This window comes from Patagioenas fasciata, chromosome 17 (assembly GCF_037038585.1).
Source record: "Patagioenas fasciata isolate bPatFas1 chromosome 17, bPatFas1.hap1, whole genome shotgun sequence".
Lineage (NCBI taxonomy): Eukaryota > Metazoa > Chordata > Aves > Columbiformes > Columbidae > Patagioenas > Patagioenas fasciata.
The window spans coordinates 1821971-1839103 of record NC_092536.1 but is presented as its reverse complement, the minus strand read 5'-3'; the positions used below and the strand labels follow the sequence as shown (position 1 = coordinate 1839103).

General features: G+C 41.9%; 1 protein-coding gene across 3 annotated transcripts; it reads right to left on the bottom strand.

Moving 5' to 3' along the window:
• Window positions 1–578: 578 nt before the first annotated feature.
• Window positions 579–15794, bottom strand: STX2 (syntaxin 2). 3 transcript variants are annotated; one of them, XM_071815860.1, is made up of 13 exons: window positions 15692–15794; window positions 11050–11121; window positions 10476–10575; window positions 9322–9396; window positions 8343–8416; window positions 8032–8140; window positions 7463–7536; window positions 7214–7351; window positions 5718–5828; window positions 4993–5053; window positions 3167–3488; window positions 2985–3094; window positions 579–2840 (listed from the first exon to the last, which is right to left on the bottom strand). In XM_071815860.1, the coding sequence occupies exons 1-13, from the start codon at window positions 15719–15721 to the stop codon at window positions 2461–2463; spliced, it is 1656 nt and encodes a 551-aa protein (XP_071671961.1). In that variant the 5' UTR covers window positions 15722–15794; the 3' UTR covers window positions 579–2460. The 3 variants fall into 3 exon arrangements, with proteins under 3 accessions (XP_071671961.1, XP_065707451.1, XP_065707450.1); XM_065851378.2 differs by lacking the exons at window positions 579–2840; window positions 2985–3094 and having other exon boundaries at window positions 3349–3488; window positions 4929–5053; XM_065851379.2 differs by lacking the exons at window positions 579–2840; window positions 2985–3094; window positions 4993–5053 and having other exon boundaries at window positions 3196–3488.
• Between the last annotated feature and the right edge of the window lie 1339 nt (window positions 15795–17133).

The following is a 17133-nucleotide window of genomic DNA, read 5'->3' as shown; positions in this document are numbered from 1 at the left end:
GCACGTCCTCGTGCTCAAAGTCACAACCACCATTCATTTCTGTACCAAAACAAATGAAACCTTGGGCGTTTTTCCTCAAGATGTCTCAAAAAAACTGGGGGAGGAAGATACTGTTGGAACATCAATCTAACCTGAATTTAAACATCAATCTAACCTGAATTTAAACATCGGCTCCAGTAACCACCTGTACATCCAAACTGTGAGCCCACTCCAGATTTGGGGAACAAACGGCTACTGCAATTCTGCGCCGTGATAGATGCACTTCTATGAGGAATTGTTGAGTAGACATGAATAGCTTTATTCAAATAAATAATTCCCATATTCAAGTTTAATAGTAAAGCAAAATTCCACGGGCATACCTTAAATTAATAGATCCCATTAACACTTTCATAATTATCTCTACAGCTACTTCAATAATCTCTACACATTATTGGATAGAAGGTTTTGGGAAATACACAGACCCAGCCATTGGTTGTGTGATGGGTCACTGCAAAAAGCAGCCTTGGGATATTGAGACCCTTACTGGAAATCCTCACCCAGCTCACAATAACGTCACGGATACAAAACCAGCCACGAGATACTTGCTTAGATCAATTTATTAGTGCATAGGTTAGAGATTTACTCCCCTCCAATATTAACAGAACAAAGAGGTTCACGTGAAAAACAAGTTTTGTTTTAAAACAAACTCGATGAGGCAGCTGTAGAACAACAAGTAAAACACAGGGATTGGCCTGTTCCAATTTCTGGTCTTGATGGGTAAATTATTTCATTATAAATAACAAAATTCAACACGATGGGATTGTGGGGGTCACTTTAGGTCACCAGCTGTTGAACAGCAGAACTGGCTTTTCCCCCCAAACTAATTTGTGTGTCTGTATAAATAATATTTACTGATAAAAATCTAAAAACTATAGAATAAAAAATATATTTTACCTAGAATGAGCACTAAGGGAACCAATCGCTCCTCGCTTTGCATGTAAACCTCCTCACAAACCACGGCGAGTGCTCGGGATTAGAGGTAAAGAGATTTGTTCATAACGAAGCCAAAATTTTTCAAGTGGCTTCTTCCTGGCTGACTTGAAAAAGACCAATAAGAAGGTTTTCTTTCTTTTTTGCCTATGTTTGAGATCTGAACAGCTCCGGCACGTTCACAGTGTATCTGGAGAGCAAAGCAGGAGTATTCATGCATACAACAGACATTGTAAACTTCGCTGAATTTCATGAAGTCAACTGAGCGACTTTGATCTCAGCCACTTGAAACGAAACATCGGTTTAAGAGTTCTCAACTTTTAGGAGCAAGTAATTGCGGTTAACATTATAGGTGAGTATTTGGAAACGTCGACCGTGTTTAAAAAGGCACACGTTATACTTTCCTCTCGTTTCCTTCGAGTGTAAATATATCTACATATCTACATGCGTATCGTTAAACCATGAGAAGTCAAAAATTCAAGTTACAAATATTTTACACAAAAAATACAAAAATAACCTTTAACATCAAATGCAGTTATTTGGTTACATTGAAGCCTTTCGCGCCTGGCAAGCTGGCATCACAACACGTATGGATATCCTAAAACACTTCATCTATGTTACACAGCACACACCCATAACAAATCAGTGTCTTAGTTTGTCTCGCGGTTCAGACTCTTCTGCGGGAGTTTGTCCCTCTGCGCTCTATTCACACACCAACATCAGAAGCTCTGAATAAGCGCTCTTGACTTGGCTCTATAAAGTGTGATTCCTCTCCTATTCACACAAACAATACGGCTAAATTGATCCAGCAGGTTCCTTCGCACAAGGATTATGTGTAAAATTATCTGATCAAATTCCAATTCAGTGTGCTTCATTACTGCGGTCTTTTACCAGAAATGTTGCCACTATTTTTTTTTATTATAAGGCAAGGAAATATTTCAAGCAATTTACCTCAGTCACTTTGAAAAATAAAATAGAATAAAACCTGGAGAGTGTAATAAACCTTTTCTTTGTCTTCTCAAGTGTAAGGCAATAGGCAGTTAAATAAGTAGTCTTTTTAGGATAAAATATTTTAGCACTTGTTGGAGAAAAATATTTTTAAGTATAAAGCTTATATAGGTTAAGGTGACTAAATAATTAATACACTTAAAGACAAGGCTGCGTCTCATAAAAACGTTCACAAGGGTGCTACAAAAGCAGCACTGGTAAGGTACTAAAATTCGTGATTAGAATTCTATCAGCAAGAGGAAAAAAAGCCCAACAGTCCAAACTCAGACTCTCAGCTCCCTATTGCAACTCTTTGTAACACTGAGATGAAAACAAATCCTACGGTACTTTAGTTCAAAAAAATTTAAAAGCAAGTTTCAGTCCCACAAAGGTAGAGTTTATGATGAAAATCCATCCGCATCCTAATACATTCTGATCTTCGTTTAGCAGTAAACATGACGAGTGATTTTGTTTGAATCTGTAACCATTAGTGAGAGGTGCTGATCAGCACAGAGCATGGTAAGGCATGGGTTGGTGCAGAAGGTTTGGTAACAGGGTAAGGCATGGGTTGGTGCAGAAGGTTTGGTAACAGGGTAAGGCATGGGTTGGTGCAGAAGGTTTGGTAACAGGTAAGGCGTGGGTTGGTACAGAAGGTTTGGTAACAGGGTAAGGCGTGGGTTGGTGCAGAAGGTTTGGTAACAGGTAAGGCATGGGTTGGTACAGAAGGTTTGGTAACAGGGTAAGGCATGGGTTGGTGCAGAAGGTTTGGTAACAGGTAAGGCATGGGTTGGTGCAGAAGGTTTGGTAACAGGTAAGGCATGGGTTGGTACAGAAGGTTTGGTAACAGGGTAAGGCATGGGTTGGTGCAGAAGGTTTGGTAACAGGTAAGGCATGGGTTGGTGCAGAAGGTTTGGTAACAGGTAAGGCGTGGGTTGGTACAGAAGGTTTGGTAACAGGTAAGGCATGGGTTGGTGCAGAAGGTTTGGTAACAGGTAAGGCGTGGGTTGGTACAGAAGGTTTGGTAACAGGGTAAGGCGTGGGTTGGTGCAGAAGGTTTGGTAACAGGTAAGGCATGGGTTGGTACAGAAGGTTTGGTAACAGGGTAAGGCATGGGTTGGTGCAGAAGGTTTGGTAACAGGTAAGGCATGGGTTGGTACAGAAGGTTTGGTAACAGGTAAGGCATGGGTTGGTGCAGAAGGTTTGGTAACAGGTAAGGCATGGGTTGGTGCAGAAGGTTTGGTAACAGGGTAAGGCATGGGTTGGTGCAGAAGGTTTGGTAACAGGGTAAGGCATGGGTTGGTGCAGAAGGTTTGGTAACAGGGTAAGGCATGGGTTGGTACAGAAGGTTTGGTAACAGGTAAGGCATGGGTTGGTGCAGAAGGTTTGGTAACAGGGTAAGGCATGGGTTGGTGCAGAAGGTCTGGTTTTCCTGAGCTCGCGCCTCCTGGAATGTGCTACGCCAGGGTTGTCGCCAGGATAATGCCAAGAATCAGAAGCAACACGGTTACACAAATAATTATGAACATCAATTTCTGCAAAAGAGAGAGAAGAGTTGAGACTGTTACCGTGGCAGATACAGAGCTCTTTAAATACAAGCATAGCCACAGAAAATTAATTAACAGTAGTTATATCTAATCTCTGTGTGAATTGTCTTTCTAAAGAACAACTGCTATGATTTCCCATTGTTAGTCTGGCTTTTCTAACACACATATTGCCATAGTTACAAGACAGAGCTGTGTAACATTCCTGTATTTCACAGAATAATTGCTCTTACTCATACCAAACTTCTGTAAATATCATTATGCATAAAAACAGATGCGACAGCGAGCACTTAGTTATCAAGGTCAAGTCTGAGAACAGTGACGTTCCCCACTGCCACCCTCTTGGATAAATATTTGCAGCCTGCTCAAACCTTCCCTATTGCACACTTAGTGGAATTTAAGAACACATCAGTAAATCATTGTGTGGGTAAGAGCTCAGCAGAGCTGCAAGGAAAAGCAACCAAAAAAAGTGATGTGTTCTATGGAAATGCATCAAGGCTGACACCGGGTCAGGTTTTTCTGACTATAAGCAACGATACACTAAGTCCTGTTATCTGCCCATAAACCGAAGCGGAGAAAAAACTGTAATATCAAAACTAAAAACTTTGATGTTAAGAGTGTTAGTACAATAAAGTGAGTTCCCGCTGAGCTGTCGGAATGACAGACTGCGCACGGCGCTCCACATCCAAAGAGACCAAACGTACAAAGCTGAGTTTCCGCTGGACCCACACGAGTTCAACTGCTGGTCCTACCCGGCCTGGTCAGCTGTTATCTTGACCAGAAACGGCAGATCAGTACAGCAGAAATCTGAAAATATTCTCAAATTTATGTCCCAAAATTCCAGTTGGAATCTTGGCCGACTTCCTTCTACAAATACACGGTTATTTCCCACCTTTTCACTCAGTCTGGTATTCATAAACAGCTCCTGAGTAAGGAATTTTGGGATGCCCTGCAAGGAATACCAGCGAGCTCCATGGTTGCAGACATCCACTTTGGGAACGTTCTACTTAAAACCGTAGAAACCTATGTTTGATAAGTTCCAAGCGTAACTAGGATGCCATATCTCAGTGCAGATCGTTTGCTGATGTGAACTTTCAGAAGCAAAAGAATTAGAAGTACTGCGAGACAGTGATTGGATTTCCTGGCCTGATGCCCTTCTGGGTTGAGGAGCCGCCTGCAGTGCCGCATTCTGGAAATGCAGCGGTTACCGCTCGATGTCACACTTTGGTGACATCTAGGTGACACGCAGCGGTTACCACTAGGTGTCACATTTCCATGGCCGCATGCAAAGAACTTTTCACATCCACAGAGAGAAAAGTTGGGGCGCTGCAGCTCAGGTCTCCCCAGTTCTGACCACAGGGACATGCAGGGCCAGCACAACACGAGTCACCAGAGCCAAACGACAGCAAAATTAGTGCATTAGTTACTTACTGCCCCCCAGCAGAAGTCATGCACGCGGGGTTATCCAAGCATCACCGAACACCAACAGACAAACCGATAATTAGAGCAATTATGGCAATCAACACCAATGACACAATGATAATTATCCACATTTTCTGTCAAAAAATAAGGCATTATTATTTTAAGATCAAACACATTAAGATTTGCATTTATTTTCAAATTTTAGCTTTTAGATCGCCTCTTATTAAAGCCTGCAGTAGCCTCAAATTGAGATTAATTTATCTGGATATTCTTGCATGCATAAGAATAAACATTTTTAAAGTGCTTACAAGTAATCTGGTGTGATTAATATCTATACAGTTATCAAAGACGGTAAGAAGAACATGTGGGTTTATCGACTAGCATAAAATATTACTTCTTCTTTGGGTGTTTTTTTTTTTTTACACTCTGTAAATGACAGCTTTTTAATTGGAAAATTGAGGACATGGCCTGAGCTGCGCATGAATCGCTCATCTGGTTCTGTAGTACAAGACGTTTCCCTCTTCTACCAGTAATAACAATTCTTAATATTAACTCTAACAAGTTAATTCACATTGGAAATGTTCCGATTTCCTCCGGATTATGGGTTGGTTTGTTCGTAAAAATCTTTCACTGTCACGCACTAATTTATAAGGAAATTGTGATGTTTTATAACCTAATTTTAAGTATCACAAGTAAAATGCAGGCATTAATTCTACCTTGAAGGACTGAACACAACAACAACAAAATCAACGGCAATTGCAGGTTTCTCCATGCTGCGCTAAGTTAACATGAGCGTACCCTTCGCGCTTTGCTTTGGTATTTAACTGCCTTTTTCGTCTCTTCTTTTGCATGTTCCACGTAATCTGATGCATTCATCACGTTCTTTTCTATGTTGTTGATCATTTCACCCTTAAAATGAAATTGAGAAGATTTTATTATTGGAATCCATGGATCCTTGATTAATGAACCTATGAGAAGAAAGGTTATAGGACATCTCTATTGGTTTAAGCAAGTGAATCACGTCGTTCTCAGTGACATTTTTTCTGCTTTGATGTGTGAAGGCAAAAGGGAAGGGGAAGGAAGGGCTCAAGTTGTAACCAAACAGGGAATGCTCAGGGCAGGCACATTTCTCCCTTTTGCAGGAACAAACCCTGATCAGCTGCAAACACCCCTGTGAACGCGAGGTGTGTGGAACAGCCAAAATCACACCCAACATACCGAAGAGACCAGAAACCCCTGATGCCCCCGGGAATGGGAAAGGATGTTGACTACGTCCACACAAGCTTTAACAGTTATCTAAGAAAACACACAGAGTAGCAACTTCAAAAGCTCCTCAGACCTGAGGGTTTAGAATGTCAATACAGAAGAAATTAAAATCAATTACAATGAATGAAATTTGGTAATGAAATGGAGGATTGGTGAGAAATTACAGGAAGTATTACCTGTGTTTCTGTCCATCAGAAGAAATAATCAGCAGCAGTAAACAGCAAAGCGTTAAAGAATGATGCACAAGTAACTTGTTCATTTCTTATTCAAAAAAGAACTGCTACTAATTTGCTTTGGCTACATATTTAATATCAAAGCAACACAGGACTTCTAGAACAAAACCTAGTTCATAAAATAGTCCTTTTCAGGGAAGTTTCTCTCCTGAACATTATTCTTTTCACTTTCCTGCGTAAGTCAAAGAGTTTTAGGAATGGAAGTTAAACATATTTGTTAGATAACTAGTATGTAATGACTACAAATAGACTGAATTTACATCCATGTCAAGACGAGGCTTATGAATATAAAAGGTGACTTGAACGGCTCGTCAATCCCTTTACGTTCACGTCGTTCCAACAGTGATCACACCTCTGTATGACGTGCACGTTGCACGCACCCTCGGTAACGCACATTCTGTTTTACCCCACCATTCCCTTCCCTGTCCGGGAGAATCCCCAGTTCCCAAGATATTGGCCCACGGGCCAGCAGGGAGTTGTTTTTACTTACACACGCACAGAACGTTCAAGTATATTGCAATACAAGGATGCTGAAGAGCATATTAATTGTACCAGCTGGAAAGTGAGTCTATGCTTAGTTATTCATAGCACATGTGAGTATATCTAGGTGATACATTTGTCTAAAGCAAAGCAAAAAACCTCTAGTGATTAACTTTCGTATGTTCTAAGCACAGTCAGAACCCACTAAATCTGTATTATCTGAATATAAGCAACTGTTCCTGAATATTTCAAAGAGGAAGACCAGGGAAGGAAAAAATCCCATTTACGTAAACGTGTTTGAACTGGTTCATTTACCTGCGTCTCCACAAACATTGCCATGTCCATAAACATTTCATGCAGCTCCCGTATGCTGGATTCCAGCTTCATAATATCCTTGTGACGCGACTCAATTTCATTCAGAGCTTGCCTAGTTATTTGAGAGTCTGATATAATCTTCGGGAGAATGAAAAAAGATATGGACATAAATAAATATGTGCTGGCACACTTATAAATAGCAGAAGCAGCACAATAGGAAAGAGACACAAGTGAAGCAGAAGTACATACATCAGAAGTGAAAATGGAAGGATTGCCACTCTCTAACATTTCTTCCAGCTCCTCATCAGTGGTGGTCTTCCCAGCTACGGCAAAAACAATGACACTTCACATAACATCACTTAGCACTGAACATAAAATTTGACCTTAGTAGAAGGATGGCAATTCAAAGAAAATGTTCACCATAAAAGAAATGGTAGCCCATGGCTTGGACAAGCGCACTCTCTGCTGGGTTAAGAACTGGCTGGAGGGCCGGGCCCAGAGAGTGCTGGTGAATGGGGCCGCATCCAGCTGGCGGCCAGTCACTAGTGGGGTCCCCAGGGGTCAGTGTTGGGTCCAGTCCTGTTTAACATCTCTATTGATGATTTAGATGAGGGGATTGATGATCTCTAAGGTCTTTTCCAACCCAGTCAATTCTGTGATTCTGTGAAATTCTCTACTAAGTTTTCTCTCTCTTCTTACAGCTGTTCTGAAGTTTATGCCACGTGATAAGAAGATGTCCAAGATGCATAATGCAGTAACAACACAATTCATCTTAAATAAAAATTAAAATTTAAAAAAGCTGTATTCAGGTCACTTACTTATCTCCAGTTGCCTCTGTATCCGACCTTTGCTGCGTTCTCGAAAAAGGGTTTGGGTCTCGTTGTATTCCGTCATGACCTCCACAAACTTGTGAGCTAACACAGAGTGCTGGTTTTGAGGATTTAAACACATGGAACAAAAACATTTAATTTTGTTCATACAGCAAATACTACTGCACAACAACTGCAAGCGGTATTTACATTCCAGTGGAACAGAACATAAAGTTCTGACTCTACTTCAGAAAAGCAAAACTCATTCTCTGATTTACTAGAATACTTTTATTTCCCTTAAATTTATTAAGTGATCATACCTGTGTTTTTCTTATCCTGAGGTCCACTGATGTCCTATTAGCATTTTCACCCTGATCGAAACTTTGTTCAATAGCTAAGAACAATACAAGAATACTATGAGTCAACATTCAGTATAATTTAATAGTGTGGCTCAGTTACTTTGTAAATACTATTATTGCTTTTTTTACGTACAAGCTCCCCACAGACATGTTTAACATTTCAGGGGGAGGGGAGGGGTGGTAGTGAGATATATATACACATATATATATGTATATATAAATTTAAAATAATTTAGGTAGTTGGTACAGATCTTAAACCACAGTAACTACTTCAGTACCCTTAACGGAGTCACACTACTATGGAAAAATTCCAAAAGCTTTAACAACACATGCTGCTCTTACAGCTAAACCTATAAACACCGTTCCCTAGTGTTTAGGGCAGGACAACAGCATATAGTAATTGTAATATAGTATCATTATGACACTCACCTATGCTAAACTATTAAGACACACTCATAGGGTAAAGGCACAACAAAATGAGCACTCCAGAGCAATTCCCTGAGTAGACATTTATGCCGTGGCAACTGTCTTTTTGCAGTTCATATCGTTCCAAATCATTGTCCCCAAAACGCAGCATTTCAGTTGCAGGATACATTCCTACACAGATTAATTACTTTGCGTGGTAATTTGCTGGGTTATTGCTGACAGCACGTGAGCTGTTGTCCCGTCCCACAAGCCAGGCTGTGCTGACACCTGCTATTTCTGAGCGGTGAAGCTCACCGAGGAGGGAAGGAGAGGACGATGCTCTTACTGACATGGGCTATCAAGTAGTTGACAGAGAGGTGGTTCTTTTTTTTCAAAAGCTGTGCAATACAATATATCCACACATAATGCAGCTTTTACAGGTCAGAAGTTCAACTGCAATGCATCAAGTTTGTAACGCTGCTGCCGTCCTGAATCATTGCAAGCGACAGTAGTTTTGTGTCTCCTCACAACTTACCCTTTAACCTGGCTCGGACTTTATTAGCAATCTTCTTGATTTCCTCATTTAATTCTTCAAGTTCTTCCTTTGTTCCTTTAAAAAAAAAAAATGTATGTCTTTAGAACTGTTAATGATTGATAACAGTAAACCAGCAACACCTACAGCTCTGCCCTGCCACCTCATAACTGAATCCAATACAACCATGCAGAGAAAAAGGTTATTATACTCCTAAGTATTTTAAATACAATTTTTTAACAGCATACTATGAGATTCCTGCTTCTTATTACAGGCACTCACACTTGGGAAATGTTATTCCCAAATCGCCAACTAAACCAGGTGATAAAATATTCCATGTTTTTTTTCTCTATCCAGTTCTTCCAGGGTAATATTCCTTTTCTGGTCAAAAGGAAAGTTCACTGAAGTCTATCATGTGAAAATAAAGATTTATCTCGCATCTTTTTAGTTCTGTTTTTTATCATGGACTCATTGCTTTTACTCTCATTAACATAACTCTACCACGCACTCTCTCTATTGTTTGAAGAATGCTACACAGAACGTTCATGAGGAACTTAACTAGATCTCTGCTCTTAGAATGCAAGCATATGATGCCCATCCATAAAGAAAGAAAATAGGGGATAAAGAAACGCTAACATCCCAAGTTCAGTTTTCATCAACAGAAGATAAATATGAAGCCAGCGTTGCAACATTTCACCAAATATCTCAGCATCTTTCCTTCCCTTTTCTTTGAGCCCTGCTTACAAACCCAGGCACGCCTTGAACTGGGTGGTGAGAACAGAGAAAGTTCCATGTTTGTGGGTACGTTCCCTAAACTTGGGAGTTGTGCTTTCTGAACAGACATCTCCGCTTCCAGCCGTGGGGCTACAGCCTCTACAGACAGGGCTGGAACTCTCAGTGCCGCTGCTGCAGGGGCTGGAGCGTTAGTGCTGAAGGATAAAGAGACGGTGGCTCCTACGACTTTGAAAAGGTAAAAGTAAGCAAATGAACATACTAATTAAATATAAAATACATCAATATCTAAATAATTAAATTGTGTTACATTTTGCATTCCCAACACCTGAAGTTCTATTCCTACGGATAGCTAAAACAACCAAACAAATATTCCCGAATATCTAGCCACACTTTTCCAAAATCTAAAACCTAGTGATACTCACTTCCTTCAGGGTTTGGTGCTGACAGGATAATGCTGTGCTGCTTCTTCACTTCTTCCACATTTTGTGCTATTTTTGCTATATTATTTCTAAGTTCCTCAACCTAGAGGAAGAGAAATATGGCAAGGAGAACATGAGGAGAATTCAAGGCATTTTTTTTATCATTTTGTAATTAAAAAAAAAAAATTTCATTGCAACATTTTAAGTAGCTGACAGAAAACCAGCAGAAATGCTGATATTTAAACTGCATGCACTTTTTTTAAAGTAAGAAAAAAGGCTATTCTTAATAGCAAATATAATCTGTACACCCAAAAACTTATGTGCTACTATTAAAACTCTGTAAGTTATTATAATTCCTTCTTGACAGGGAGTTAAAAACACTTTTACGCAGTTAAGACAGAAAATACTCTGAAATAAACACACAAAATGTTACCAATGTTTGATTTGATTTGACATCCCATTGCAAAGAATATTGGGGAGGTGTCTGTAGCTGAATTGTTAAACCTAATTACAGAAATTAACAGGCACCGGAAGAAAGCTCTAAGTCTTTAATGTGTGGTGAAAACTGCAACTTTACCTGTTGGAAAAAGTCATCCATGAAATGGTCTTTTTCAACAACAACTGTCTCCCCATCTTCGTTTCCTTTACACTGTAAAAGACAAGAAAAGAGATCTAGGAAACAAAGCTCAGGATCGTGCTCTGAAACAACGACGACTTCTTCCACATTGCTCCTGCATGTACTGCATGCACTGCTTCGTCAATAGGCTGCAAAGTCAAAAAAAGTAAGTTTTCCTCTTCTGAGGACTTTAATTGAAAAGCAAACAAGCAGAGAGGTCAAGGAAAGTCACCGAGCACCACGGAGTTGTGAACGCCGGGGCAGGGACTTCTCCGGAAACAACCTCAGCGTAAAGATATTTCCACAGTAACCAACCCTCTCAAAGAAACACCAGAAGAGGCGCTGACCGCTGACTTGTCACATCATACGCTAAACGTCTAATGCAAGCTACAACAAAAAGCTATCGTCTGCTCCCCAGTGTTGCCCCTGGGGAGTTTGGAGGCTGCTGTTCCACAGCAATTTAGACATAATTACGCTGCACTAAACCACACATGCAGTACATAATTGATGAACCTCCCAGCAGCAGCCGAGGAGACGGAGGCTCAGGGTGACGAATCACAGCGAGCGCTGCAGCCAGCCCAGCAGAACAGACCCATTTGACAGCAACTGAGATTCACGTTTCATCAAAGCAAATGCAGAATGAACGTGCATCAATAAAGGCAAACAGTTGCAGCTTCCATGCTCTCCAGTTCCCTCTGTAGAACACACACTCTTTGAACTGCATCAAATCAAATATACAACAAAATATTATTCTACCATAAAGCAAATGGCTAGACAAAAAACTACAAGATAGGTAACATTAAGGGATATTCATGTTCAAAATACCTTTTTTCCTACAAGCACCTTTGCCTTGGATCTTCTACCACCCACCTTCTGCTCCTAAACCCTGATCCTATTACCCAATAAGCCCTTTGTTTCTGGTTTTATTAAATTAGGTGAGATGCGTATTATTTGCATGACAAGTTTGCAACTCCAACGTCAAACACTGCTACGATCTAATAAAGGTTACACTCAATGACAATCTGTGCATCATCATGTGCTAAGAGTGCCCCAAATCTCCAAGGAAAGTTATTCCCTATACTTTGGGACAGTTCCTTTTCTGCAAATTCAGAGGGTGCATAAAGCCACAGGACAATATTTTTTTAAGAAATCATGTGGTTTTCATGCTCAGGACAACCGTATTGGCCCATCCAAAATAAATGAATGTAGATGTTATTGCCAATCCTAATGCTGCATGTCATTGAGCACTTCTTGTAGTTACCCACTTGGGGAAGATGATTGCTAGAACTCTAATACTGAGTTCTTTAACATTAATATTATTATTAATTCTATTAGTATTATTAATAATATTACTTAGTATTAAGAATCTGTCCTTAGGGATTGTAATCAGTTAACAGTCTTAATACAAATAAGCAAGGAAGTTTGTGCACAAATGAAGTTACCCAACTTCATCCATACCAGAGACTGCAGTACCGCAAAGCTACCAGCTCTAAGTTAACATTTAAGAATGAGCTACACTTTAAAGATATTTAATTTTATTATCTACATAGAAAAGCACTGTCTGCTTACATTTACTGAGCAAAGAATAATCTTTCTAATTGTTTATAACCACTTCCTGTATTTAGTTAACTGAACTAAAGATAATAAAAATAGTATCAGCTAAGAGATTCAGCACATCAGCTTTTAGCTGGGTCAGAAGACCTGAGGAAAATCTTAAACATCTGAGTGAACGTGAAGCATGGGGAAGATGCCAAACTCCTCTCAGTCCCGTTTGCGGGTGCTGGGGGAAGGAGGATCCTGGTTGCCCACCCTGAGCCAGCTCCACATCTCACTTTACATTGCATTGCAACACCAGTGACAGACCAACCTGCTGTCTAATATTTGTTGAAGGATTTATGGTCGATCTATCTTGAACATCAGCACTCGAAAGGAATCTGAGGACTTGCCAACCTCTCTTCTTTGTTCTTCAATCACCACTTATCCAAAATAAGCTGATCTGCGAACTCTCCTCAACTGAAGTGATGCACCTTCTTTTGACGAGCACACAATTAAACCAAGAACTCGCTTTTGTCATTGGGTTTAGCAGAAACACGGCTCCTCCCAGACCTTACCTCCTCCGTACAAGCGGAATTACATAAAACTGATAAAAAAAAGTCACCTCAAGGCCAAGAGCAATCTAATGACGTCTATTTGCAGCTCGTACCTTGACCTTGCGACTGAAAGTCTGGGCCATACAACCCCATAAACATTCACAGACTTCAAAAATAGACCAAGCTCCCTCAACGATTGTTTATATGACAGAATCCAGTTTTTCAGACAATTTCTCAGTTATCTCGATGGTTTATGAAACTTCTGAAACAGCCATACCTTACATATTGCAGAAATAAGGCTGGCTTGGGATGTCTCAACAAACTTTGAAATGGAAAACAGCTTCTGACCCCAAACCAGGACTACTGCTTGCCCTTGACACTGCCATCAAGGTTAGTTTTTGCTCATCCAGATCACGTGGAGTCCTCAGCCTGCATGGATAACAACTGACCACTATCTCCCACCCAAATGGACTCAAGAGCAGGTTACTGAGTGCTAGAGTTCCTCCTATCGCACCCGTGTTTCCAGGGATCCTTTCCTATCCGAGCAGCCATGGAGGGCTCACAGAGGGCAGATCGGTCCGGCCCCTTGGGCAGCTCAATCATTAACACACATTTAGCGGCACTATTGTACAACCAGAGGAACATCCCTCGGTAATCGCCTACAATAACTTATTTTACACTGTTATGACATGGAAAACATAGAGCCCATCTTTGTTAAATTCTGCATTTGAACAAAGACTAATGTAAGAGCTTAATTCAGGAAAAACAGAACTCAGTCATGTTTTCCTCTTTCTGAAAAGGATCCTTTTGCATTTGTTTCCATACCACCCAATTCTACCGATTTTAACTTTGGAGACTTTGTGGTTCTTCACTCATTCCTAAACAGTTTTTGGGGCAATAAGTGAATGTCTAAGAAATAGCAGTTCTGTTGAAGTTACAGGTCTTTGTTTAAAAAAACAACTACCATCACATATAACTGTATTTTTCAAAGATTATACCTAACATATCCTCAGTAACACTCAAAATGAAAGCAATATAAAAGGCATATATTTAAAATGATTCACTGATCTAGCACAAAAAATGCATTTCAATAGATAGCTCTGCACCCATTTCAGCAGATAACAAGATGGTCATTTTTGACCCATACGGATAATGCACCCCAAAATGCAGATCCAAACCCTCACACTCAAGTAGAAGTTTACATCTCACCTCTTCCTCAAATGATTTAACAACACAAGTAACAAAAATGTTTTAGTCTTATTAACAGACCTTTACAAGGACATCTGGTTTTAATACCTGACACTGTCTGAACACAGATCCTACAGCTGGTTTAATGCCATTTTAAGATGGACTTGTAGCTGTTAACAGCAAAGCACTGAAGGCTCGGAGAATACTTTATACAATCGTTGCTATGTTCTTGCCGCTGCTGAAAAGCCATCCAACAGTCCAGCGCTGCTTCGACTGAGAATGGAGTCTACTTGTTTAGCATTATAAATTAAAAAGCCAATTCAGATCGGCGTTTCCTGCTTCCTCTTTCTGGGAAGCGCGAACCATCACGGAAACTTGGCAGATATTCCTACAACCTGAACACATTTAGAAATTGGAAAATGGAATAAGGCAACCTGAAAGAAATTACACATTTCTTTGGCATGACTCTGAAACACCTTCCCTGGTAAATATACTGGAATCTAATAATGCGAAAACTTTTCAGATGCTGGTTCATCCTACTGGAGAGGAAGATAAAGAGACTGGTAACTCCACCATTTGGAGATGGAGCTTCCAAAGTGAGTTTTGTGACCCACAAGAACTGAACTTGAGAAGAACAAGCCTTAAACTGGCATTCAGCTCAACATGGGCCAACTTCTACATGTATGTGGAGTCCTGGAACCATCACAGGACTCCTGGGTGTTCTCTGTTTCCATTTGTTTTCAGGAAATAAAAAGGAAAGAAGAAAAAAAAAAATGAATATCCTTTTATTTTAACTAAGCCATATCCTGTTGAGGACACATGATGGCACCTCCCTCCAGTTCTCCCTTCTCTTTAGGACACTGTTTTCAAAGCACAAATAAGGCAAAGGAAAAGAGCATATAAACATAACCAGCTACCATTTTGTAAACATGTGGAAAATCAGCGCTGCAGACGGTTTTACTGACGCATTACTGGGTAAGCGGCTCCCCAGCGGATAAATCTGCCCCACGGGCAGCTCGAAAACAAAATTATTCTCCAGTTTGTGTGTCGTTCCAAACGTTACCGCTCGGAACGCGCTGGAGGAAACCGAGCTATAAAAATCGCAACAGCCCGAGCTCGGCTACAGGTCCCCGGGGGAAACCGCCCCCTCCGGCCGGGAACGGGATCATCAGAGCCCTCCGGTCACCGGGAACGGCCCAGGCGTCGGCCCCGCAGCCCCTCCCGGCCCGCCCGCCGCTCCCCGTTAACCCCGGCGGCGGTAACGGCCCCCCGCCTTTCTCCGCTCCCGCCCCGCTCCTCGCCTCCCCCGCTCCCCGAGCCCGAACCTTCGCAAGGTCGGCCAGCCGGTCCTTCATCCCCGCTCGCCGCTGAGGGGCCCGCAGTCCCCGGGCCGCCTCCCGCCCTCCCTCCCTCCTTCCGCCGAGCGCGGCGCCGCGGCCACGCCCCCCGGGCCCCGCCCAACGTTACGGCAACCGCGGGCGGCACCGCGCGTGCGCGGCAACCGTGAGGCCCTGGGGAGGTTCCGCGGCTGCGCTGGTTCCTGAGGACGGAAGGCTGAGGGAGCTGGGGGTCTTTAGTTCGGAGGAGACGAGGGGTAACATTAATAGTTATCAATATGTTTATAAATACATAAAGGGTGACTGTCAGGAGGATGGAGGCAGGCTCTTCTCGGTGACAACCAGTGATAGGACAAGGGGGAATGGGTTCAAACTGCAACACAAGAGGTTCCACTTAAATATGAGAAGAAACTTCTTGATGGTGAGGGTGGCAGAGCCTGGCCCAGGCTGCCCAGGGGGGTTGTGGAGTCTCCTTCTCTGCAGACATTCAAACCCACCTGGACCCCTTCCTGTGGAACCTCAGCTGGGTGTTCCTGCTCCATGGGGGATTGCACTGGATGAACTTTCCAGGGCCCTTCAACCCCTGACACTCTGGGATCCTGTGATGGCTGAGGGGAACATCGCCACAGAAATGCTTCAACGGTGAGAGACGGGAAGAACTGAGGTGTCTGAAGGTACCTCAGGTGCCCACAAGGACATTCCCAGCCCCTGCACAAATCCCAACAGGAACCCGTAACACACGCGGTTCTGGAAGACTGTAATGAAAGAGCTGTGAAAAGTTGTGATATGGTTATTTTTCAGTTGAGTTTTATTTAGTTCTCCTCTGGCGTGGGCGGGCTGCAATTGGACCTCATGTAATTCATGTTTAGTCCAAAAAGCGCAGGGGCTGCATTGTCTCTTTGCTCACCGCAGGCCACACACACATCCCGTGGCTATTTCGGAATATTAAGCGTGGTGTGCAGGCTGTCGTTCATCACGGAGCAGCTGAATAACGCCCACCGCGACTGGAAACCAGCACAAAGCCGAACGCTCCCGGGGAGCTCAGGATGAGCCACTGACGGGCGGTAACTCCTCAAATAAAACACGTTGGCACACGCTGCGTGTTACTCACCGTAAGGGCTCGAGTAAAACGGCAAAACTTTGCCAAAGTCCTACAACTGTACAACAACAGGTATGTCTTAAAGGCCTGGGAGTTTGTAGGAAATTGAGCATCCATGTACTGTGGGAGGCAGAAAAATCCTCGGTGGTGCCGTGTTCTTAGGTGCATGTTAAAAATGACCACTTCAGACTGTAGTCTGTCATTACTGCTACCCCAGTTCTATCATATATAGAGTTGGCTACACGTTGAGCAACTATACATTCTAAAAATGTTAATTTTGGATATAGAACATAATAACTCAGTGCATATTCTTCCTTATGTATTTAAAGAA

What these genes read in the sequence shown, in the direction of transcription:
- STX2 (XM_071815860.1), bottom strand. Translation starts at nt 15,721, where the DNA reads ATGAAGGACCGGCTGGCCGACCTTGCGAAG. An exon ending in GGCTGGCCGACCTTGCGAAG is followed by an intron (nt 11,122 to 15,691) that starts GTTCGGGCTCGG and finishes TGTCTTTTACAG; the next exon opens with TGTAAAGGAAACGAAGATGG. An exon ending in ACCAAAGCAAAGCGCGAAGG is followed by an intron (nt 5,054 to 5,717) that starts GTACGCTCATGT and finishes ATTTTTTGACAG; the next exon opens with AAAATGTGGATAATTATCAT.